Raw genomic sequence first — 25,104 nt, 5'->3', positions numbered from 1 at the left:
GTGACTATAGGTAAGTTTAACTGATTTTGGCAACACTTAATATATTTGCAAGACAAACTTCAAACAATGGAGTAAAATAGAGCAGATACATTTTTTTGTATCTTCCTAGTCACTTCACATTTATGTTCATCTTATTTAGAAAGTATTAAGACAAGCTCCACCTCGGGGTGTGGAGCTGTTAACACCACTCTAGGGAAAAAAAGATAATCTATATAGAAATACAGATAGATATTATTTATAAGGTCAAACTGCTGCAAAAGCATCACGTTGGTGGTTGACCACAGTGAGAGTTTTAGAAACAGCAGCAGTTCTTTTTTTTTAATAAACAGCGTCTCCAGACATGTGAACACAGCAGAGAGATCAATGTGGTTTAACTGTCACATTATAATAAAAATAGACACTTTAACTGTGAGTCACATAAAACTGTCTGACTGACCAGATCATCCAGCTGAACTTCTTCTATTTGTGAAAATAGTAAAACAAAAGTTGAAACTGTGAAAATGTACTACCCTTAACTATATGTCCAATCTAATGTACAAACTTTGCCATCTTTTATTCTGGGTTTAAAGCTTCACAAAGTGCACAAGTACATAGCTATTTCATTAGTATATTTATACACTTCTTATATTACATATACAGTATATACAAATGAAACATTTTGAAATACGAAAGGTTTGACGTATAGCTACAGGATAATATTGGATAACATGTTTTTTTATTTGCCATTTTCAGTGAAAGTGAAATTATATGAATACATACTGTACTTAAATGGAATAAATGACTTCAGAAAGACACAAATAAGTTCAACACAAAGCTGTAAAACACAACAGGATTTCTTCTCTTGCACACATTAGCACGCAGGCTCTCCTCCCTTCTTCAGTCAGGCGTCTCTGCTGTTTGTGGCCTGTAAGACACAGTACACAAAGATTATATCTGTGGTAAAACTCAAGGGTCACTGAAGCCGTTTTCTTATAGCGTCTGAGGAATCAGGTCCAGTTCCCAGTTAGATTAGCATACACAGCCGTGCACCTGCAGTGTGGTGAGTTCACGATCACTAAGAAAGAGTAATTAGTGACATTAAAGGAAGCTGCTGCTGTCGGTCTTACCTTCAGGACAGGTGAGTAGAGACGTTCCTGCTCTGTTAGACTTTGGCTGCTGTGGAGCTGGATTCTGATTCAGATTTAGAAACAAGTACAATATATTATGGTAAGACAAAAGAAATATTCATTTCATAGTCATTTTTAGAATCATTATGAAAAAGGTATTAAAACAACCAAGTTACTCGATAAAAATGAAAACAAAAGAACAATGACTAAACCTTACCCAAATGCCAATTCTGACAAAACTGTGTTTTTGAATTGCCTTTTAAACACTGGTAGGGACTGACCGGGGCGCTGATTAATGTTGTTCCACAGTATGGATCCTAAATACTTTACACAGAATTTACATGGGGAATGTGACCCTAGAATTCAACTAGGCACAGGTGTGCTGCGGTCCGGCTGCCCGACTCACAAATTTAGTTGTTTTTTGCTTATTTATCCTGGTTATTGGTGCTTCTACTGTACCATAAAAGTAAGTAGTTTACTGGAGCTCTCTACAGCAAGAATGAACAAAGCCAAGTCATCGACTATAGACCTATGGAAAAATGCAGCAGCTCAAGTATCAGTCCTAATGACCTCAACACCACAAGAGTTAGAGGAGAGCGACTAAGCAAGGTCTGATTTTTGTTTTCTTGTATATTGGTTTGTTTTGTTTTTCCTGAGACCGCAGAGGGTGGGGGGTGGGAGAGGGTTTTGGTTCTTGTTTGATTGTATTTGTTTGTTCTGTATGTTCTATGTTGTAAAATATAAAAATAATAATAAAAAATTGATCGCACAAAAAAGTAAGTAGTTTACATAGTTAAATGGATTCTTCCATTTAGTCCAGTTATGAACATCCAGAAATATTTATGGCTGTGTTTCAGTTGTTGAAATAGTGTAGTGATGTGATATTGATCAAGAATCTTCACAAGGCTTTTATTTTGAAAATTAGTCAGATGTTCTAGCCGTTCCACTACCTGCTCTGCCTATTGAACGCCCTGTTGCTCCGTCAAAAATATACTTGGGGTGCACCCAAACGCAGCGCAGATGTGCCTTGTGAAATTTATGGATGAAGGTGCCCTGACTGTCTAGTATAGTTGAAAATGAAAATCTGAATTTATTCGGAAAAGATTTCAAGAAAAGATTAAGGCAAGCTTTTAATCTTATGGTCATTTTTAGACACAAACTCACAAATTTGGATCCAAATGATGATAATGTAGTTTTTTTAAAAGAATGATCTAAAGTTATTCATATTCACAATTCTCGAGGGTAATCCCTTTTTTGTATTGAAGACTGCCCTGACCTTTTATCTGAACACAACTGGATAGCTTAAAAAAATACTAATATATCTAAAATAACTTTTGTATATTGAGGTGGACCAAATATTAAAGCCTCTACAGTAAATGATGCTGTAAGGTGTAGGTTTTAGAGTGTCATTAACTTTTCTAAATACAATGATGAAAAAGTATTCCGGTAAATGTGATCTTACATTGTGTTAATGTTCCTAAAATATTCATTTGTCTCAGTACTATATCCATAGTTTTTAAATCTTCTGTGATTTTTTTACAGTCACTGCAAATATTTTAAATTAGTTGTAAATGTACATGACCATTAGTGGTGATAGCCTACTTTGCTGGGGACAAATAACTGAAATACAAACCCCGTTGGAGAGCTTGTGGAGTTTTACGTATGGTCACAGCAGAGTAAACCAGTTGTAAAGAGGATTCGTCTTCTTCTGAAGGGGAGAAACATCAGCAAGTAAGAGTCAGTCTGATAAACCTAAAAGAACACGTTATAAATACTCATATTGACAGACTGAAGGGGGTCAAAAGGCCTCTTACCTCTTTCACTCTGTGGTTTGGTGCTGTGGTTTGACTCGAGGCAGATGTTCAAATTATCAGCAGCGTCTCCAGTGTCTAAAACCAAACACAGTGTATGTGACACGCTGAGAGGATGCCAAAATAATTCACACCTCAGTCCTGCTGTGCAACACGTCTTAACCATAACCTCAACTGACAGCTTCAACATGCGGAACAGCAACGTTTCTCAGTGGTTAACCTTCTTAAAGATGTTAAAGTAACACTTTATCTCTCAAAGTAGGGAGCGTATGTGCTTATATGACTCACCAATAATGAATGCACAAGTTATTCATTACAGTCTTGTGTTACTCACATCACGTTAAATTAAAGAAAAAACTTAATAAGTAAGTAAACCTTTGTCCTGTTTCAGTTTTGTGACGACGACTGCATACGTCACACCGTCTGGATCGTCTTCAGCGTCCTCTCCACAGACTGAAACATTTTTTCATGCAAAGAAGCAGAAGGTTGACCGGTTGATAGGTACACATGTTTTGCATGATTATATTACCCAAAGATCCTTTTTATGCATTCAGATTTTAGGATGATATTTAGTCTTAGTTCTACGGTCTTAAAAAATAAAAGTAGGAAAAAATGTAATAACTACAACACCTCACCTGAATGTGATGCTGCTGCTGTTGTCTTTAAGGAAGCTGTTTGATAGAAAAGCAAAAGTATTTGATAGGTTGAGCTTGTTGAAGGCAACATAAAGTTATGTTCAGTTACTTTGGGTTTTACTGCTTACTGGTTACTGTTTTTTTGGCATACAGCTAATGTTGAGGTAGTTACTTTTCTGCACCTTTGCTTCTCCTCATATGAAGGTATACCACCACCAGCAGCACCAACGCCAACATTAACACCATTAAAGTGATCCACAGCGGGATGACGGCACGAGGGCGGTTTTTAGGTGATTGGGGAGGAGGCGAGTCAGAGTCATCGGAGAGGGACTCCTCATTTGGTGATTGAGAGATGGTAGAAGCGGTTTTTGCTGCAACATATTAGAAAATCAAAATTAAATAAACATTTTTTAAACATAAGACACTTGAAAAACCTATTTAAATGTTTAAACAATTAACAAACACTTGTAAATATGAAAGATATGCAACAGAAAAATTGCACAAAACTTGCAATATTGTATCTTTACGTTGTTTTGTAACACTGTTTGTTATATATGCTGTACCATTTGATCCAAAGGAAACATTTTAAATGTCTTGTGCATCATTGTATACACATTTCCCTAAATATTTTGCCTGACCTATTTAGGTTTTAGAGCAGAGATCTTCAATAGGAGGTCCGGGACCCCTAGGGGGTCCTCAGATTCTCTGCAGGGGGGATTCCAAATTATTTTCAATTTTTGAAAGTTTTTTAAAAAAATGAAAATGTCTTAACATGAAACCAACACATTATTAGCAAATATAAATCCCCACAGAGGATAGGCTTACTGGCCTATAGGTAAGGTAGTCACTAAGGGCATCCACAGATACAGTTCATCTCTAAGGATTCACTGTGTCACATGTATGTGTAACATTAAAAGATGACTCATAAAATCATGCCGACAATCACTATTTTAATAGCTTAGTAATCCATGCACTAAAAAGGTATGTAGAAAGGCTTTAGGCCACCATATACGTTATTGTAAGCCCATTTTAATATGCAACTTCATTTTATACAATATATGTAGTACACGCTCCCTGCTCCAACTCTCTTTCAGTTAAGTGGTCCTTGGCTTAAAAAACATTGAAGGCCCCTGGTTTAGAGCTTCCACGATTAGTTGTTCAATGGATTTTTGCAGCCCTAGTTCAACCACGTCTAAAGACAAAATTGTTCATACCAGATTCTTGCCTGCCTGCTTATACCCTTTGGGTTTAGGTTGCCTGCTCTGACTGCGTACCTTTTGTCCAATACTATTATGATGAACGACCTGGTAAACTTTAGTTTTACCTTACCTGTTCTGTCTGCGCATTGTGAGTCCTCACTTTGTGTCACTGAGCCATCATACTTCTCTTCTAGAATTTAAAATAAAGTTCTGTGAGTTCAGTGTTTGGCTGCGTTAGATGAATTTGTACTGACTCACCCAGAGTCTAGAAATGCTGATAAGATGAGCAGGTGATTGCATTGAATGCACCAGTCTACCACATGGCTAACGATAGCCCACTGAATCATTGAACAATTTAGCAGTTTGTTCATGTGTGCAGTTAACTGATTGATATGTCTGAAAGGCTGAAAGTTATATATATATTTCTTTTTTACATTTACCTCTGACAGCCAGCCAACTCTCTGGTGATTCTCCAGCTCCAGGGATGTTGCACTTGTAGTGGCCGTCATGAGACTTGAAAACACTTTCAATGGTCAGGTTTCCTGTAGGACTGCTCCCGATGAGGAGGCCATTTTTATAGAAATTGGTGATGAGACTGGAGAAGGAAGTCAACTTGGTTCTACAGCTCAGAGTTACAGCTTCTCCCTCCATCACAGGAAGAGCAGGACTCTCCAGAATCACAGAACCAGCTGAACAGCATTACAAAATGTTTAGAAGCAGAATAAATGCTAAACATGAGTGTGATGATATCTACACACAATCAACCTACCGGTGACAGTGATGATGACAGTGTTGCTTCTCTTTCCTCCTCCAGCTTCACACCAGTATTCTCCGCTGTCTGATGGAAAGGCAAAGTCAATGGTGCAGGTCACTGTTGACTTTACTATATCATTTGAACATGCTGGAATTAATTCCTTGATGGTTCTCACTCTGCACCCAGCTAGGACATTAAACCCCTCACAGGTAAAGTGGACAGACTCGTATTCAAAAAGCTGCAGTCTGGTTGGAACAATACGAAAAGCTGCGTCTGAAACTGAAAAATGGAGAACACAATTAAGGAAGAACTTGATTCCCAGACAAATACAAGGTGCATTCTATAATAAGAGGGAAATCAAAAAACAATTGAAGAATCTACGGCTCTAAAGAAGACCTTGTCTATGCCATAGATGTATTATAAGAACTGGATGCAGCAATAAAGGCGGACCCCCGTTTATTTCTATCAGAGTTGCTCAGTAGCGCATGAAGCCACCATGGAGCCAGAAATTACCCAGATGATCGGCGGGGTTAGGGTTTAGGGTTAGGGTTGGGAACAGGTAACTTCTACCTACCAGGTGTCTGAGGATAACCATGCTGAATATGGGCAAACATCAACGCATTCATCACTAGAGACACAAAAAGGAGAGATATGTGAAAAGATGCTTTTACTGTACGTAGAATTAATATTCAATCACTAAGTCATATAACATTGTTATCTTGTTAAACTTTAAATGCTAAATATAACTAGTGGAAAGTTATCATTGTAGTTCATTAATATTCTATTTAATTTATTGAAGAACACCTATACTAACAAAACATATTCTAAAATAATAATTGTAATAAACATAAAACCAGGATTGTTACACCTATTTCCACACTTAATTGAATACAAATACAGATAATGTTGGTGTCTCAACAAATACAGATCAAAGACAAATAATAGGCTCTTTGCTGAAACCCAATTCCTGAAGAGGAAGTTCTTTAATGCCACATGTATAGATGGATCCAGACATCACACAAAAATAGAAATATGTTAAACTTTTGTCAACATTTATCTCTAAAACGTTTATGTTGCTATCCTTTTTATTTCTGTTGTGTGTACTGTTACTTGTAGAGCAACAATAAATGGGGAAAACAGACAAATGTAGTACTCACTCAGTGTGATGCAGAAAGCTGTAACCTCCATGGTGTCTTGCTGCTGACTGTCTGAGAAGCACATTGACTGTGTGATGTAGGTAAGAACTTCCTCTTCCTGTGTCGAGTACTTCTGGTGCTAATTAGGTTGCAAACTTCTCTCTTTTCTTCCAGCTTGTTAAATGTGAGTATGTTTCTAGTTCCTTCTCTCCTCTGTGACAGTAAACTGAATATTTTTGTTGTTGTGGACAAAACAAGACATTTGAGGACGTCATCTTGGGCTTTGGGAAACACTGATCCACATTTTTCACTATTTTTAACTGATTGATTTATCAAGAATATAATCGACAGATTATTCTACAATGAAAATAATGAACTGACTGCAGCGGTGGCCTAGAGGTTAAGAAGGCCCTTGAGCAAGGCCCTTAACCCCAACGGCTCCAGTGGAGCTGCCCAGTGGCCAGCAGATCAGACTGTGGTTGTACTGGGCAGCTTCAAGGTATGAATGTGGAACTGTGTGAATGTGACAGGTCGTCATTTCAAATGAGAAGTTGTTCTCAATCAACCTACCTGGATAAATAAAGGTTAAAAATTTTTTAAAAAAAAAATAAAAATAATGAAACAAGAACTTCAGAAATTAACAGTTGGAAAAACAAATTGATACAAAATAGGATCGTTGCAACACTTGTATTTTTCCCAAATTATTTTTAGATATTCTATTATCAAATGGCATGAAAAATAGTGCATAAAGCTGCTGTAAATGAGGCATACCCCAGACCCGCCCTAGGTATGGGCTTAGCCCAGATGTTTACAACGTCTGGCTCTGTCCCTGCTCATTGGACATTATTTATAACATATCATTAAACTTTGATGGAATTATTAGTGTAAACATTTATAGTACTGCAGAATATTAGCTGGACAGACTGTGATATTTGGGTTTATTTCATAAAGGACATACAGCACAGTTGAGGATTCACTGAAGGGTTAATCGGAAAGAATCGTTGCCCTAAAAAACTGGTAATGAAAGAGTGCAGTCAGAGCATTTTTTTACCTCAGCAACAGGCGTGTCTTTATTTACAGGGAAATCAGACAATTCAACGTTATAACATCCAAAATGTTAAAAGAAAACCTAATGCACCTACACACCTCAGCTGATGGAAAATCCAGTCTTCAATAAATGTTTTCAAGGAATACGGCAACATTTTGAGAACAACTCAAACCGAGCAGACATTTTAAATGTTTTAAAGGGAGTCCTTCTAATAACGAGTGGATCCATTCACATACATATACTGTAGAAATAGCAAATAAAAGACATCTGACACAATACAGAAAACATTCAATAAAGATTTGTGAATTCTTATCAATCAAAAATGTACAAAAAGCAAAATTCTATACTTGTATACACCCTAGAATGTGAATGTGTGAAACAGAGAAAGATCATTGTCATGTGAAATGAAAGATGGAACTATTGTTGAATAAACAAGTCAACTCAAAGTTACTTTTCTTTGGAGTTTGATCAGTGTCAGTTTCTCAATAAAAAAGCCTCTCTTTATTTTAGATTTCTGCTCCTCTCTTCTTGCAGCTCTTGGTTTTCTCTCCCTGCTGCTTCTTGCTGTGTCCTAAAGGTCTGTTTTCTCTTCTTTTAGATATAAGAATGAAAAAAATCCCTACAGTCCAGAAAAAAATCATTTATTTCTCTTTCTCTGCTTCTTTCTCTGTCTCAGGGTCTATCTTTTCTACCTCTGTATTCCCTAACTGAAGCTTCCTGTCATGATATCTAACATACCTCCCCCAGCTGCAGTTTAAATTTTCTTTACATTTCATTTTTGTATTTTGTTTCTCTTCTCTAGTTTTTTTTTTAGATTTGTCAGTGCTGTCTCCTCTTCTGCGGCTTTGACTTGCTTTTATATTATTTTTACTCCACTGTCTTCAATCTTGGTCTGTTTGTCCCTTCCTCACATGCTGAGGATCTGAGGTCCCTTGGAGAAGAAGAATTAGAACCATCTCTTTTATTCGGATCATTTTCTCCTTCTACTCCTGTGGTATTTTGATTTCTGTCGTTTCTCCGTGAATCTTCTTTTTTGCTATCTTGATCACTCTTTCCTTCTCTTCCTGTTTCTTCTGTCACAGATGGAGTCTCATTCTCTCTCTTTCCTTTATTCACACCATTTTGTGTCTCTTCCTGCCACATGTTAACGTCTAGATGATGTTCTCTTTTGCTATTTGCAGATGATGTGCCTTCCTCTCCATCTCTCTTCTCCTGCTTCTCTGGCTGATCTTTAACAGACTGCTTTTCTTGTGTTTCTCCCTCTGTTTGATGGAGAAGTCCTGTTTTATCTGTCCCTTTTTCTTTTGTTGCCACATCACTCTCTACTTCTGCTTGGGGCTGATCTGATTTTCTCTGTTCTTCTGTGTTATCAAGCAGATCTGGTTAATCTGAAGACAGAAGTGATGTGTTCTCCCCTCCGTCTCTCATGTCTCCATTCTTAACTTGTTTCTCTGTTGGGCATGGAGTGTCTTCACCTGTCAATCTCTTCCCTGTCAGTCCTCCTGTCTGGTCTAATGTATTATTTGTCCCTCCTACTGCTGGTTGATCATTTTGTTGTGTTTCTCCCTCAATTGGACCTGCTCCTTGGTTATTTGTAGAGTATGTGTTGTTGTCTTTTTCTTCAGTTGTCTTTGTCTCTCCTCCTGATGTTGGATCACTGGGTTGTGTTTTGTCGTCAGTTGGACCCTGAGCTGCTGCTTCCTTTTCTGTAGTTTGAGTTAGGTCTTTATTTTCAACCGTGTTAGTATCATTACTTGATTCTCCTGCTGCTCTGACCTGCTGTTGTTTTCTCTCTGCTGGAACTGGAGGGTCGTCACTTCTCCCTGTCTGTCCTCCTGTCTGGTCCGAGTCATTCATCACCCCTCCTCCTGCTGTTGGATCATTGTGTTGTCTTTTGTCGTCAGTTGGACCCTGACTTGATGCTTCGTCTTTAGTAGATTTGATGTCCTCTTCTTTTTCTTCCTTTTCAGTCTCATTATTTGTGTCTGCTGCTGCCCTGACCTGCTGTTCTTTTCCATGTCCATCCATCAGACTCTGAGTTGCTGTTTCAGTATTAACAGACTCTGTCCTCCCTGCTTGCTCTTTCTGTGTTTCTACCTCTGCTGGACCTGGAGCTGCTGTTCCTACAGTTATTGATTTGCTCTCTTCATCTGTTTTAACATTTACACATACATTGTTTTGTGTTTCTTGCTGAGTTGGATCTGCTGCTTCATTATTGGTAGATTCTGTTTTGTTGTCTTTTTCTTCAGCTACATTTGTCTCTCCTCCTGCTGGTGGATCACCGTGTTGTGTTGTGTCATCAGTTGGACCCTGAGCTGCTCCTTTGTTTCCCTTAGTTTGGGTTTGTATTTTATTTTCTACCATTTCAGTATCATTACTTGCTTCTTGTCCGACCAGTTGCTGTTGTTGTTGTCCATCTCCTTCCATCAGACTCTTTCGTCTTTCCTCTTGTTGTTCTTTCTGTCTTTTTCTCTCTGCTGGAACTGGAGTGTCGTCACTCTTCCCTGTCGGTCCTCCTGTCTGGTCAGATTCATTCATTGTCCCTCCTACTGCTGGTCGATCATTTTGTTGTGTTTCTCCCTCACTTGGACCTGCTGCTTTGTTATTTGTAGATTCTGTTTTGTTGTCCTTATTTTTTTTGTCCAAATCCTTCTGTTCTGATTTAGAGAGCCGATCTGGTTTAACAGGAGGAAGAGGGGTTGGGCTCCCCCCTCTATCTCTCTCTCTGTCTCCATTCTTTACTTTTTGTCTTCTCTCTGCTGGGCACAGAGCATCTTTTTCTTCAGTTATCTTTGTCTCTCCTCCTGCTGGTGGATCACCGGGTTGTGTTGTGTCATCAGTTGGACCCTGAGCTGCTGCGTTGTCGTCCTTAGTTTGGGTTTGTATTTTATTTTCTACCGTTTTAGTATCATTACTTGCTTCTTGTCTGACCAGTTTGTTCAAATCCTTCTGTTCTGATTTAGAGAGCCGATCTGGTTTAACAGGAGGAATAAGGGTTGGATTCCCCTCTCCATCTCTCCTGTCTCCATTCTCTACTTTGTGTCCGCTCTCTGCTGTGCATGCAGTGTCTTTTTGTCCAGTTATCAATTCAGAATCATTCTGCCTCCCTCCTCCTGCTGGTGAATCACTGGGTTGTGTTTTGTCGTCAGTTGGACCCTGAGCTGCTGCTTCCTTTTCTGTAGTTTGAGTTAGGTCTTTATTTTCAACCGTGTTAGTATCATTACTTGATTCTCCTGCTGCTCTGACCTGCTGTTGTTTTCTCTCTGCTGGAACTGGAGGGTCGTCACTTCTCCCTGCCTGTCCTCCTGTCTGGTCCGAGTCATTCATCACCCCTCCTCCTGCTGTTGGATCAGTGTGTTGTCTTTTGTCGTCAGTTGGACCCTGACTTGATGCTTCGTCTTTAGTAGATTTGATGTCCTCTTCTTTTTCTTCCTTTTCAGTCTCATTATTTGTGTCTGCTGCTGCCCTGACCTGCTGTTGTTGTCTATGTCCATCCATCAGAGTTGCTGTTTCAGTATTAACAGACTCTGTCCTCCCTGCTTGCTCTTTCTGTGTTTCTACCTCTGCTGGACCTGGAGCTGCTATTTCTACAGTTATTGATTCGCTCTCTTCCTGTCCCTGGATGAGAATATTGCTCGTTTCTCCTTCTGTCTTCTCCTGGTGAGTTTCCTCCTCTGTTTGATATGAAAGTTTTGTTCCTTCACCTAAACGTGCAAGGTTATTTTTGTCTTCCATCGTGTTCTGATTATTAATTATTTGTCTTTCTTTTTTTGATTGTTTACTGTCTGTTTCTCTTTCTAACAGACCCTCCTGTTCTGAATCATTACTTGTAGAGTTTTTCTCTCCTCCTCTCTGTGTTTCTTCGTCCTCCTGCTTCTTCTTGGTCTCTGTGTGCAGAAACAGTGAACTGTAGTTACACAGAAATATACATGTGTGTGTGCTAGTGTAAAGATGTTGATATGAAAAGACATTTGCTGCAAAAGCACAACATATTTTGCATTAGAATGGCTGAAAACAATAAACACTGCTGTAGGAGGATATTAAATATGTAAATAAATACATACATTTACATTTTACCAAGACATAAAAAAAAAAATCAAATGTTCCGTAAAAATGAACAAAGGTGTAAAACTCAAACACTGTAAAACTAATGCATGTAGCATCCATGACATCACTCATTGGTTTGTGGACTGCAGTTTGGCAATTTGGCCAGTTTATGGCAATTTTAATGTACACAGTGTTATCATGGTTAGCATTGCTAAGCCTTTGTCCTGATTGACAGGTCCTAAAGCATCCCCTGCGTCTATTTTAAAAGAAATGGGACCATAATTTACCAAACGAACATCCGGCTGTATTGAAGAAGACTTGAAACTAGCGATTGAGATCATAAACTAGTTATGAAAATGTTTACTGAGGTAATAAATCAAGTGATAATTGGGTCATTTTCTCATAGACTTCCAAAGAAACTTACTTTCCCATTGGCTTCACTTTCAGAGCTGAACACTTCGTCCCTTATTTTTACAGTCTATGGTAAAACCTTTCCTTTATGCCACTATAACCATCTCAGGGTTGTAACAGCAGTTCCCTGACTTACTGATTTTGTTTTGTCTCCATTTCCACGCAGCAAGGGCAACCGCGAGAATCACCAGAACGCCAACAACCAAACCGATGATATAAGCAGTCGAACCAGAATCAGATGGATCCGGGAAGACATCATCTGGAGGGATAAAACACAAAAGCATGGTATTTAATTAAACTAGACATCAGCTGTTTGAAAGTAAAAGTGATCATTTCGTAAATAAATAACTCATATCAACCTGAAACAAGAATGTGTGTCTCTCTGGTCTGGTTGATGTTCTTCTGCTGGACTCTACAGGTGAAGCTGTTGCTGTGTCTCTTCTCCACAGTCACTCTGCTGCTGACAGTATAGAGATCATCAGGACCTCTGACTGTCTCTGAAGGTCCAGCAGAGAGGAGGTTTCCCTCACCGTCCAGCCACAACAACTCAGGCTCTGGATACCAGCCTTTAGACTCACACTGTAGCACCACTCCTCTGTTGTCAGTGCTGTTATTGTCTTCTAAGGTAACAGCAGGTGAGGAAAATGCACCTGATAAAGGGAATGAGTCAAAATGTTACTTCTGTTCTGCAGATCCATTATTGTCATACCCCCTCTTGTATTTTGCCGTCTGTTTGCAGTGAAGTGATATGACATAATGCAAAAAATGTGCTCGTTACAATCTAAAATTCTATTAATAACTTCTTTGGGAAATCACAATATACGAGACATAAGATTTACAAAACCAATCTTAGCATACACATTGTGGTCACCAACATGTTTGTTTATAGATTTAACATATGCATTTTATGATATAATTTTTTTGGCTGAATACAAATCTATTGTCACATTTTTGTTTAACTGTGTCTTCAATCCCGCAATGCTGCCTTCCTCATTTAAATATACACATGTTAATCTGCAATGGCATGCAGCAAAGCAAAATTAAACCCGTGGCCGCTGTGACGAGGACTGAGCTACCAGGTGAGCTACCCAGGCGCACCCAAAGAATGCCAACGTTAAACAAAGTAAAAATCTAATACTGTATTTGTAGATATACCAGGTGTCAATTTACCAACAACAAGCACAACGAAAGATTCTTTCTTCCATTCTGGAATGAAGCATCTGTATTTTCCCTCATCTGACAGTTTTACTTTGGAGAGTTTTAGTGAAATGTCTCCGTGTTTCAGTTTGTCGATAAACACTGATGTTCTTCCCTCGTAGAACTCGTGCTGGATACCCTCAAGGTTTTGACCAGAACGCCACACATGGACAAATCTGGGTTGCATGTCAGGTCTCGTCCATTCAAATGCAATGGGAAAAGCATCCTCGGCAGGTTTCAGGTTGCACGGTAAAATTATGTCATTCCCAACTGTTGCCACTATTGGCTGACGTGGACCAATCAGCTCGCTCTGACCTGAGGAAGAGACAGGTCTGTTTTTAGCTGCTGTAGTGTAAAATGTCTCACATTAACACAAGGGGCTTTCCATCCCCTACAAATTCAGCACCAACTACAACCACTGGGTTAACTTTAACCATGGGTAGAAAACCACAGGGTCAAAACAACCCAAGTGGTATTGGTAAAGTTTACCCAGTATTGAGTCGATATGTGCACCATGAAAAGAGTAAGACTAAAATCTGGCACCTTTGGTAATAAGTTGCATATTTAGTTGTGATTCAATGATCAAAAATGCTTGTACTGACTTTATTAACTAGAGCATTGGGTATAGGCAATGATGTGACTGATTCACAATATATACAGTTTCATTGTACAGTAAAGGTGTATTTAAAACTATGTGACCAGGCTTTAAAGGCCCTGAACACCCACAGGTAATCAATTTCAGGTAATCTGGCTGATTACAATAGCCCTAACCCTTCCCAGGACTGTGTGGGTGTGTTTAGACTGATTGATTGACATCTTCCTGAGTCTTTTGTTACCTTTACTGCACCTGTTAGGGCAGGACAAACGACAGCTTCATCATTATTATTGGTAGAAAATATTTTTGACCTAATGAATTCCCATTAAAGCTCCGGTTCATCTTCAACCTGAGCAGAGGTTTTTAATCAGCCAGAATAACTGCAATCACCTGTTTGTTTGTTTATTAAGATCCCTATGAGATTCTGTCCATCAAAAACAGAAGCTACTTATCCTGGGGTCTCAATTATTTTCATAAGAATATTAAATAGGCTGGAATACATACATCCATAACATTTGAACCTGATGGAAACCAGATGCTTCACTAGCAGCTTCACTGTGTCCCAAAAGTAACATGCATTGAAAACAGAAGAGGATCTAGAATTGATGCATATGGAAGGCCGGGGGTTCCTTTAACAATGAATAAACTTCTTTTGAGAAGGTAAGATTGAATCCAATTCAGATGTATGTCAAATCAACCCTAATGCCAACCCATTTATACAGGTGTTTGGTTAAAACACTGTGATTTGTGGCAAAAAACAAGCTCAGATTGAGGAGCATTTACATCTAGAAATAACTGGAATCAGCTTGGACAAGTAGATAGGCTCTATCACTATCAATGATGATAAGTATCCTGTGCTTCCTCAAGTCTTTATGTTAGGGGACATAGTTTCTGTAATCCCCCATTTTTTCTGTCTATTTCTGTAATTTTTTTTAGAAGCACTGGACCTTTTACCTTCTAATATGCTACCTCCACAGGAGCCTGTTAGTAGAAATAAGACAGCCACAGCATTGAAGCCACTGAGTTTAGTCGAGATCAGGTGAATCATGTCGGAGTTTAGATCTGAAAATGGACACAAAGCAGTAAAATGTTGCAGCTCATGCCCATCTTAATATAAAGCAAGGAATCTGTCTTTCTGTATGTGTGTCCGTTGCATATATAGAGAACCGTTCTTCCGAGCTACTTCACTGGCCCAGGCTCATTGTCTGCAGTTCACTTTTTCTGCTGGATGCTGGATAAACTACATTACAACCAAACTCTTCACTTTCCTCTAGTCAACGACCATATCCTACAGGAACAGTGCCACACTGCCATTGCAACTCAAATTGTGTAAGTTTGCCAAATAACTTATAACACTAATAATGTTAAAGCTAATTAAATCCATCTATTTCATAACCGTGGTGGTTATGCCAAAGCAAGCGACTAATATGCCGATATGGAAATTGTAACCCCTTCTAAGTATATTTTTCACATGTACAAAAAAATAAAACTATTACTTCTGCACAGTAAAGGTCCTACATTCAATTTGTACTTTAAGGCATGTACTCAAAATACTGCAAAAAACGCAGGTAGGGATTGCCTCCACATGGTTCTCAAAGGTTGTTCCCCAACTCGACAAATACTGACACTTTGTTATGGCCCTCTGCATCAGACATCGATGCACAAGGAACTTACATGCACATCTGATGCGCAGCCAGACATGCTAGGAAAACAAAGAACAGAGAAGTTTGGATCGCAACACACAAAGAGGGAGTGTGACTTTACTCTCTGTCGCCATTACTCCACTATATCTTTACAAAGCAAATATTAAGTTACTGTCGAGTACAGCCCTTTTAAAGTGAAGAGTAAAAAAAGGCATTATCCGCACAATGTACTTAAAAAATGTTCACAAGACTTTCATATGCTAACACTGGTTTAGCACATTAGTATCTGTTGTGCCCTTCCATAACATTAAAGCTTCCACTGTTTTAGTTCCAGTTATAGATTTTTGTGGTTCAATAATCTAGCTTAAAGTTTACAAAGTGTGTGACATGCAGATGCATAACAGCTTGTCTCATTGATGTTTTAAACAAAAAACAATGCCTGTGGTGCAATAAAAATCCATTCATGCAATTAAAGGCAAAAAATTAAAACAATAAAGACATAGGATGGAGATTATTGCAGAAAAACTGTATAGCTAATGTTACATTAATTTTAATTTCAACTTAAACTTTAATGTGAAATTATAGTACATAATGACTATGAAATGTATTCGGAAAAGTGAACATACCTGTTTCTATTCCGCAGCCAGTCACCTCGTCTCAGAAACAATGTTATATTATCAGGCAATAAAAGCAGACTTTGATCTCTGCTGTTAATGACTGATACTGGTTGTGCAATTTGTGTTCAGAGCTTAATATGCATTACTTTTATATTCTAATCCAGCAAATGTACATTTAATTATAAGATATCAAACTTATGCAAACAAATTACTTTTCTACATTAAACTGTGCAGATGTTCCCTAGCTGCCGTAAATCATACATATACAGTTTTTGCCGATTGCTTACACACTGAAAGTTAATGCTTAGACAAAAGCATTGAAACCTTTTACTTTTGTAACCATGCCTTAAACAAAGGCACCAAAAGTACAAACACATTTTCTGCTTTGCGCTTTGTTTGCCATCCTGCAATTGAAATGTAAGTAGATGTTTTGTCTTGGAACAATCTTTCACAGAAGCGTATATGACAAAATACTAACTAACACATACTACTAAAGAGAGCATGTTTTGTATAAAGTGGTGATTTGTACAGACTTTAAACTTGTTTTATTGCAGTGGGGTACTGCAATCATGTTAGTATTATTATTTTATTTTGAACAGCTGTGTTTGTTGGAAACAGATGTTCTTTTGAATGTGACTATAGGTAAGTTTAACTGATTTTGGCAACACTTAATATATTTGCAAGACAAACTTCAAACAATGGAGTAAAATAGAGCAGATACATTTTTTTGTATCTTCCTAGTCACTTCACATTTATGTTCATCTTATTTAGAAAATATTAAGACAAGCTCCACCTCGGGGTGTGGAGCTGTTAACACCACTCTAGGGAAAAAAGACAATCTATATAGAAATACAGCCAGATATCATTTGTAAGGTCAAACTGCTGCAACAGCATCACGTTGGTGGTTGACCACAGTGAGAGTTTTAGAAACAGCAGCAGTTCTTTTTTTAAAAAAAACAGCGTCTCCAGACATGTGAACACAGCAGAGAGATCAATGTGGTTTAACTGTCACATTATAATAAAAATAAACATTTTAACTGTGAGTCACATAAAACTGTCTGACTGACCAGATCATCCAGCTGACCTTCTTCTATTTGTGAAAATAGTAAAGCAAAAGTTGAAACTGTGAAAATGTACTACCTTTAACTATATGTCCAATCTAATATACAAACTCTGCCATCTTTTATTCTGGGTTTAAAGCTTCACAAAGTACATAAGTACATAGCTATTTCATTAGTATATTTATACACTTCTTATATTACATATACAGTATATACAAATGCAACATTTTGAAATATGAAAGGTTTGACGTATAGCTACAGGATAATATTGGATAACATGTTTTTTTATTTGCCATTTTCAGTGAAAGTGGCGTGGTGATGGCGCAGTGGATATGACATATGCCTTTGGTGTGGGTGACCCTAGTTCGATTCCCACTGCGATACATCAACCAACGTGTCCCTGAGCAAGACACTTAACTCCTGGTTGCTCCAGAGGTGTGCGACCTCTGACATATATAGCAATTGTAAGTCGCTTTGGATAAAAGCGTCAGCTAAATGACATGTAAAAAAGTGAAATTATATGAATACATATACTCAAATGGAATAAATGACTTCAGAAAGACACAAATAATTTCAACACAAAGCTGTAAAACACAACAGGATTTCTTCTCTTGCACACATTAGCACGCAGGCTCTCCTCCCTTCTTCAGTCAGGCGTCTCTGCTGTTTGTGGCCTGTAAGACACAGTACACAAAGATTATATCTGTGGTTAAACTCAAGGGTCACTGAAGCCATTTTCTTATCTGAGCGTCTGAGGAATCAGGTCCAGTTCCCAGTTAGATTAGCATACACAGCCGTGCACCTGCAGTGTGGTGAGTTCACGATCACTAAGAAAGAGTAATTAGTTACATTAAAGGAAGCTGATGCTGTTGGTCTTACCTTCAGGACAGGTGTGTAGAGACGTTTCTGCTTTGTTAGACTTTGGCTGCTGTGGAGCTGGATTCTGATTCAGATTTAGAAACAAGTACAATCTATTATGGTAAGACACAAGAAATATTCATTTCATAGTCATTTTTAGAATCGTTATGAAAAAAGTATTAAAACAACCAAGTTACTCGATAAAAATGAAAACATAAGAACAATGACTAAACCTTACCCAAATGCCAATTCTGACAAAACTGTGTTTTTGGATTGCCTTTTTTAACACTGGTAGGGACTGACCGGGGCGCTGATTAATGTTGTTCCACAGTATGGATCCTAAATACTTTACAGAGAATTTACAAGGGGAATATGACCCTAGAATTCAACTAGGCACAGGTGTGCTGCGGTCCGGCTGCCCGACTCACAAATTTAGTTGTTTTTTGCTTATTTATCCTGGGTATTGGTGCTTCTACTGTACCATAAAAGTAAGTAGTTTACTGGAGCTCTCTACAGCAAGAATGAACAAAGCCAAGTCATCGACTATAGACCTATGGAAAAATGCAGCAGCTCAAGTATCAATCCTAATGACCTCAACACCACAAGAGTTAGAGGAGAGCGACTAGACAAGGTGTGATTTTTGTTTTCTTGTATATTGGTTTGTTTTGTTTTTCCTGAGACCGCAGAGGGTGGGGGGTGGGAGAGGGTTTTGGTTCTTGTTTGATTGTATTTGTTTGTTCTGTATGTTCTATGTTGTAAAATATAAAAATAATAATAAAAAATTGATCGCACAAAAAAGTAAGTAGTTTACATAGTTAAATGGATTCTTCCATTTAGTCCAGTTATGAACATCCAGAAATATTTATGGCTGTGTTTCAGTTGTTGAAATAGTGTAGTGATGTGATATTGATCAAGAATCTTCACAAGGCTTTTATTTTGAAAATTAGTCAGATGTTCTAGCCGTTCCACTACCTGCTCTGCCTATTGAACGCCCTGTTGCTCCGTCAAAAATATACTTGGGGTGCACCCAAACGCAGCGCAGATGTGCCTTGTGAAATTTATGGATGAAGGTGCCCTGACTGTCTAATATAGTTGAAAATGAAAATCTGAATTTATTCGGAAAAGATTTCAAGAAAAGATTAAGGCAAGCTTTTAATCTTATGGTCGTTTTTAGACACAAACTCACAAATTTGGATCCAAATGATGATAATGTAGTTTTTTTAAAGAATGATCTAAAGTTATTCATATTCACAATTCTCGGGGTTAATCCCTTTTTTGTATTGAAGACTGCCCTGACCTTTTATCTGAACACAACTGGATAGCTTAAAAAAATACTAATATATCTAAAATAACTTTTGTATATTGAGGTGGACCAAATATTAAAGCCTCTACAGTAAATGATGCTGTAAGGTGTAGGTTTTAGAGTGTCATTAACTTTTCTAAATACAATGATGAAAAAGTATTCCGGTAAATGTGATCTTACATTGTGTTAATGTTCCTAAAATATTCATTTGTCTCAGTACTATATCCATAGTTTTTAAATCTTCTGTGATTTTTTTACAGTCACTGCAAATATTTTAAATCAGTTGTAAATGTACATGACCATTAGTGGTGATAGCCTACTTTACTGGGGACAAATAACTGAAATACAAACCCCGTTGGAGAGCTTGTGGAGTTTTACGTATGGTCACAGCAGAGTAAACCAGTTGTAAAGAGGATTCGTCTTCTTCTGAAGGGGAGAAACATCAGCAAGTAAGAGTCAGTCTGATAAACCTAAAAGAACACGTTATAAATACTCATATTGACAGACTGAAGGGGGTCAAAAGGCCTCTTACCTCTTTCACTCTGTGGTTTGGTGCTGTGGTTTGACTCGAGGCAGAGGTTCAAATTATCAGCAGCGTCTCCAGTGTCTAAAACCAAACACAGTGTATGTGACACGCTGAGAGGATGCCAAAATAATTCACATCTCAGTCCTGCTGTGCAACACGTCTTAACCATAACCTCAACTGACAGCTTCAACATGCGGAACAGCAACGTTTCTCAGTGGTTAACCTTCTTAAAGACGTTAAAGTAACACTTTATCTAGTAGGGAGCGTATGTGCTTATATGACTCACCAATAATGAATGCATAAGTTATTAATTACAGTCTTTTTGTGTTACTCACATCACGTTAAATTAAAGAAAAAACTTAATAAGTAAGTAAACCTTTGTCCTGTTTCAGTTTTGTGACGACGACTGCATACGTCACACCGTCTGGATCGTCTTCAGCATCCTCTCCACAGACTGAAACATTTTTTCATGCAAAGAAGCAGAAGGTTGACTGGTTGACAGGTACACATGTTTTGCATGATTATAGTACCCAAAGATCCTTTTTATGCATTCAGATTTTAGGATGATATTTAGTCTTAGTTCTACGGTCTTAAAAAATAAAAGTAGGAAAAAATGTAATAACTACAACACCTCACCTGAATGTGATGCTGCTGCTGTTGTCTTTAAGGAAGCTGTTTGATAGAAAAGCAAAAGTATTTGATAGGTTGAGCTTGTTGAAGGCAACATAAAGTTATGTTCAGTTACTTTGGGTTTTACTGGTTACTGGTTACTGGTTACTGTTTTTTTGGCATACAGCTAATGTTGAGGTAGTTACTTTTCTGTACCTTTGCTTCTCCTCATATGAAGGCATACCACCACCAGCAGCACCAACGCCAACATTAACACCATTAAAGTGATCCACAGCAGGATGACGGCACGAGGGCGGTTATTAGGTGATTGGGGAAGAGACGAGTCAGAGTCATCGGAGAGGGGCTCCTCATTTGGAGATTGAGAGATGGTAGAAGCGGTTTTTGCTGCAACATATTAGAAAATCAAAATTAAATTAAATAAACATTTTTTAAACATAAGACACTTGAAAAACCTATTTAAATGTTTAAACAATTAACAAACACTTGTAAATATGAAAGATATGCAACAGAAAAATTGCGCAAAACTTGCAATATTGTATCTTTAGGTTGTTTTGTAACACTGTTTGTTATATATTCTGTACCATTTGATCCAAAGGAAACATTTTAAATGTCTTGTGCATCATTGTATACACATTTCCCTAAATATTTTTGCCTGACCTATTTAGGTTTTAGAGCAGAGATCTTCAACAGGAGGTCCGGGACCCCTAGGGGGTCCTCAGATTCTCTGCAGGGGGGATTCCAAATTATTGTCAATTTTTGAAAGTAAAAAATGTCTTGAATGAAAATGTCTTAACATGAAACCAACACATTATTAGCAAATATAAATCCCCACAGAGGATAGGCTTACTGGCCTATAGGTAAGGTAGTCACTAAGGCCATCCACAGATACAGTTCATCTCTAAGGATTCACTGAGCCACATGTATGTGTAACATTAAAAGATGATTCATAAAATCATGCCGACAATCACTATTTTAATAGCTTAGTAATCCATGCACTAAAAAGGTATGTAGAAAGGCTTTAGGCCACCATATACGTTATTGTAAGCCCATTTTAATATGCAACTTCATTTTATACAATATATGTAGTACACGGTCCCTGCTCCAACTCTCTTTCAGTTAAGTGGTCCTTGGCTTAAAAAACATTGAAGGCCCCTGGTTTAGAGCTTCCACGATTAGTTGTTCAATGGATTTTTGCAGCCCTAGTTCAACCGCGTCTAAATACAAAATTGTTCATACCAGATTCTTGCCTGCCTGCTTATACCCTTTGGGTTTAGGTTGCCTGCTCTGACTGCGTACCTTTTGTCCAATACTATTATGATCAACAACCTGGTAAACTTTAGTTTTACCTTACCTGTTCTGTCTGCGCGTTGTGAGTCCTCACTTTGTGTCACTGAGCCATCATACTTCTCTTCTAGAATTTAAAATAAAGTTCTGTGAGTTCAGTGTTTGGCTGCGTTAGATGAATTTGTACTGACTCACCCACTTGTCTAGAAATGCTGATGAGATGAGCAGGTGATTGCATTGAATGCACCAGTCTACCACATGGCTAACAATAGCCCACTGAATCATTGAACAATTTAGCAGTTTGTTCATGTGTGCAGTTAACTGATTGATATGTCTGAAAGGCTGAAAGTTATATATATTTCTTTTTTACATTTACCTCTGACAGCCAGCCAACTCTCTGGTGATTCTCCAGCTCCAGAGATGTTGCACTTGTAGTGGCCGTCATGAGACTTGAAAACACTTTCAATGGTCAGGTTTCCTGTAGGACTGCTCCCGATGAGGAGGCCATTTTTATAGAAATTGGTGATGAGACTGGAGAAGGAAGTCAACTTGGTTCTACAGCTCAGAGTTACAGCTTCTCCCTCCATCACAGGAAGAGCAGGACTCTCCAGAATCACAGAACCAGCTGAATAGCATTACAAAATGTTTAGAGGCAGAATAAATCCTAAACTTTAGTGTGATGACACAATCAACCTACCGGTGACAGTGATGATGACAGTGTTGCTTCTCTTTCCTCCTCCAGCTTCACACCAGTATTCTCCGCTGTCTGATGGAAAGGCAAAGTCAATGGTGCAGGTCACTGTTGACTTTACTTTATCATTTGAACATGTTGGAATTAATTCCTTGATGGTTCTCACTCTGCACCCAGCTAGGACATTAAACCCCTCACAGGTAAAGTGGACAGACTCGTATTCAAAAAGCTGCAGTCAGGTTGGAACAATACGAAAAGCTGCGTCTGAAACTGAAAAATGGAGAACACAATTAAGGAAGAACTTGATTCCCAGACAAATACAAGGTGCATTCTATAATAAGAGGGAAATCAAAAAACAATTGAAGAATCTACGGCTCTAAAGAAGACCTTGTCTATGCCATAGATGTATTATAAGAACTGGATGCAGCATTAAAGGCGGAGCCCCGTTTATTTCTATCAGAGTTGCTCAGTAGCGCATGAAGCCACCATGGAGCCAAAAATTACCCAGATGATCGGCGGGGTTAGGGTTTAAGGTTAGGGTTGGGAACAGGTAACTTCTACCTACCAGGTGTCTGAGGATAACCATGCTGAATATGGGCAACCAGCAACATCAACGCATTCATCACTAGAGACACAAAAGAGGAGAGATATGTGAAAAGATGCTTTTTCTGTATGTAGAATTAATATTCAATCACTAAGTCATATAACATTGTTATCTTGTTAAACTTTAGTTGCTAAATATAACTAGTGGAAAGTTATCATTGTAGTTCATTAATATTCTATTTAATTTATTGAAGAACACCTATACTAACAAAACATATTCTAAAATAATAATTGTAATAAACACAAAACCAGGATTGTTACACCTATTTCCACACTTATTTGAATACAAATACAGATAATGTTGGTGCCTCAACAAATACAGATCAAAGACAAACAATAGGCTCTTTGCTGAAACCCAATTCCTGAAGAGGAAGTTCTTTAATGCCACATGTATAGATGGATCCAGACATCACACAAAAATACAAATATGTTAAACTTCTGTCAACATTTATCTCTAAAACGTTTATGTTGCTATCCTTTTTATTTCTGTTGTGTGTACTGTTACTTGTAGAGCAACAAGAAATGGGGAAAACAGACAAATGTAGTACTCACTCAGTGTGATGCAGAAAGCTGTAACCTCCATGGTGTCTTGCTGCTGACTGTCTGAGAAGCACATTGACTGTGTGATGTAGGTAAGAACTTCCTCTTCCTGTGTCGAGTACTTCTGGTGCTAATTAGGTTGCAAACTTCTCTCTCTTCTTCCAGCTTGTTAAATGTGAGTATGTTTCTAGTTTCTTCTCTCCTCTGTGACAGTAAACTGAATATCTTTTTGTTGTGGACAAAACAAGACATTTGAGGACGTCATCTTGGGCTTTGGGAAACTCTGATCCACATTTTTCACTATTTATCAAGAATATAATCGACAGATTATTCTACAATGAAAATAATGAAATGACTGCAGCGGTGGCCTAGAGGTTAAGAAGGCCCTTGAGCAAGGCCCTTAACCCCAACGGCTCCAGTGGAGCTGCCCAGTGGCCAGCAGATCAGACTGTGGTTGTACTGGGCAGCTTCAAGGTATGAATGTGGAACTGTGTGAATGTGACAGGTCGTCGTTTCAAATGAGAAGTTGTTCTCAATCAACCTACCTGGATAAATAAAGGTTAAAAAAAAATAAAAAAAAAATAAAAATAATGAAACAAGAACTTCAGAAATTAACAGTTGAAAAAACAAATTGATACAAAATAGGATCGTTGCAACACTTGTATTTTTCCCAAATTATTTTTAGATATTCTATTATCAAATGGCATGAAAAATAGTGCATAAAGCTGCTGTAAATGAGGCATACCCCAGACCCGCCCTAGGTATGGGCTTAGCCCAGATGTTTACAACGTCTGGCTCTGTCCCTGCTCGTTGGACATTATTTATAACATATCATTAAACTTTGATGGAATTATTAGTGTAAACATTTATAGTACTGCAGAGTATTAGCTGGACAGACTGTGATATTTGGGTTTATTTCATAAAGGACATACAGCACAGTTGAAGATTCACTGAAGGGTTAATCAGAAAGAATCGTTGCCCTAAAAAACTGGTAATGAAACAGTGCAGTCAGAGCTTTTTTTACCTCAGCAACAGGCGTGTCTTTATTTACAGGGAAATCAGACAATAAAACGTTATAACATCCAAAATGTTAGAAGAAAACCTAATGCACCTACACACCTCAGCTGATGGAAATCCAGTCTTCAATAAATGTTTTCAAGGAATACGGCAGCATTTTGAGTACAACTCAAACCGAGCAGACATTTTAAATGTTTTAAAGGGAGTCCTAATAACAAGTGGATCCATTCACATACATATACTGTAGAAATAGCAAATAAAAGACATCTGACAATACAGAAAACATTCAATAAAGATTTGTGAATTCTTATCAATCAAAAATGTACAAAAAGCAAAATTCTATACTTGTATACACCCTAGAATGTGAATGTGTGAACAGAGAAAGATCATTG

At 38.0% G+C, this 25,104-nt stretch overlaps 2 protein-coding genes and 2 long non-coding RNA genes across 4 annotated transcripts in view; all 4 read right to left on the bottom strand.

Moving 5' to 3' along the window:
* Positions 1 to 29: 29 nt before the first annotated feature.
* LOC116045165 lies at positions 30 to 3,631 on the bottom strand. The gene is made up of 6 exons (XR_004103868.2): positions 3,553 to 3,631; positions 3,293 to 3,370; positions 2,921 to 2,995; positions 2,740 to 2,814; positions 1,107 to 1,170; positions 30 to 904 (listed from the first exon to the last, which is right to left on the bottom strand). It is a non-coding gene; the product is annotated as an uncharacterized LOC116045165 (long non-coding RNA).
* Positions 3,632 to 3,720: 89 nt separating this feature from the next.
* LOC116045163 (low affinity immunoglobulin gamma Fc region receptor II-like) lies at positions 3,721 to 23,825 on the bottom strand. Its single transcript, XM_035994249.1, has 6 exons — positions 23,708 to 23,825; positions 23,118 to 23,177; positions 5,521 to 5,784; positions 5,192 to 5,440; positions 4,882 to 4,941; positions 3,721 to 3,923 (listed from the first exon to the last, which is right to left on the bottom strand). Exons 1-6 carry the CDS (start codon positions 23,769 to 23,771, stop codon positions 3,721 to 3,723), a joined length of 900 nt encoding a protein of 299 aa, XP_035850142.1. The 5' UTR covers positions 23,772 to 23,825.
* LOC118493688 lies at positions 18,173 to 20,585 on the bottom strand. The gene is made up of 4 exons (XR_004895640.1): positions 20,324 to 20,585; positions 19,954 to 20,028; positions 19,773 to 19,847; positions 18,173 to 18,203 (listed from the first exon to the last, which is right to left on the bottom strand). It is a non-coding gene; the product is annotated as an uncharacterized LOC118493688 (long non-coding RNA).
* A 1,226-nt stretch (positions 23,826 to 25,051) lies between the features above and the next one.
* Positions 25,052 to 25,104, bottom strand: part of LOC116052099 (myelin-oligodendrocyte glycoprotein-like) — a 4,011-nt gene continuing 3,958 nt past the window's right edge. The window contains exon 5 of the mRNA XM_035994248.1: positions 25,052 to 25,068. Coding sequence (XP_035850141.1) covers positions 25,052 to 25,068 — 17 coding nt within the window. The remainder of the gene's footprint in view (positions 25,069 to 25,104) is intronic.

The sequence above is a fragment of the Sander lucioperca genome, chromosome 17, assembly GCF_008315115.2.
Source record: "Sander lucioperca isolate FBNREF2018 chromosome 17, SLUC_FBN_1.2, whole genome shotgun sequence".
Lineage (NCBI taxonomy): Eukaryota > Metazoa > Chordata > Actinopteri > Perciformes > Percidae > Sander > Sander lucioperca.
The sequence above is the reverse complement of the archived record's forward strand: the minus strand, read 5'-3'. Positions and strand labels throughout refer to the sequence as shown.

Bases quoted from the DNA above. Each gene is read 5' to 3' on its own strand.
- LOC116045163 (XM_035994249.1), bottom strand. From the start codon at position 23,771: ATGTGCTTCTCAGACAGTCAGCAGCAAGACACCATGGAGGTTACAGCT. The intron at 23,178-23,707 runs GTGAGTACTACA...TTGTGTCTCTAG, and splicing joins AGCTTTCTGCATCACACTGA to TGATGAATGCGTTGATGTTG. The intron at 3,924-4,881 runs GTAAGGTAAAAC...AATATGTTGCAG, and splicing joins ACAATGCGCAGACAGAACAG to CAAAAACCGCTTCTACCATC.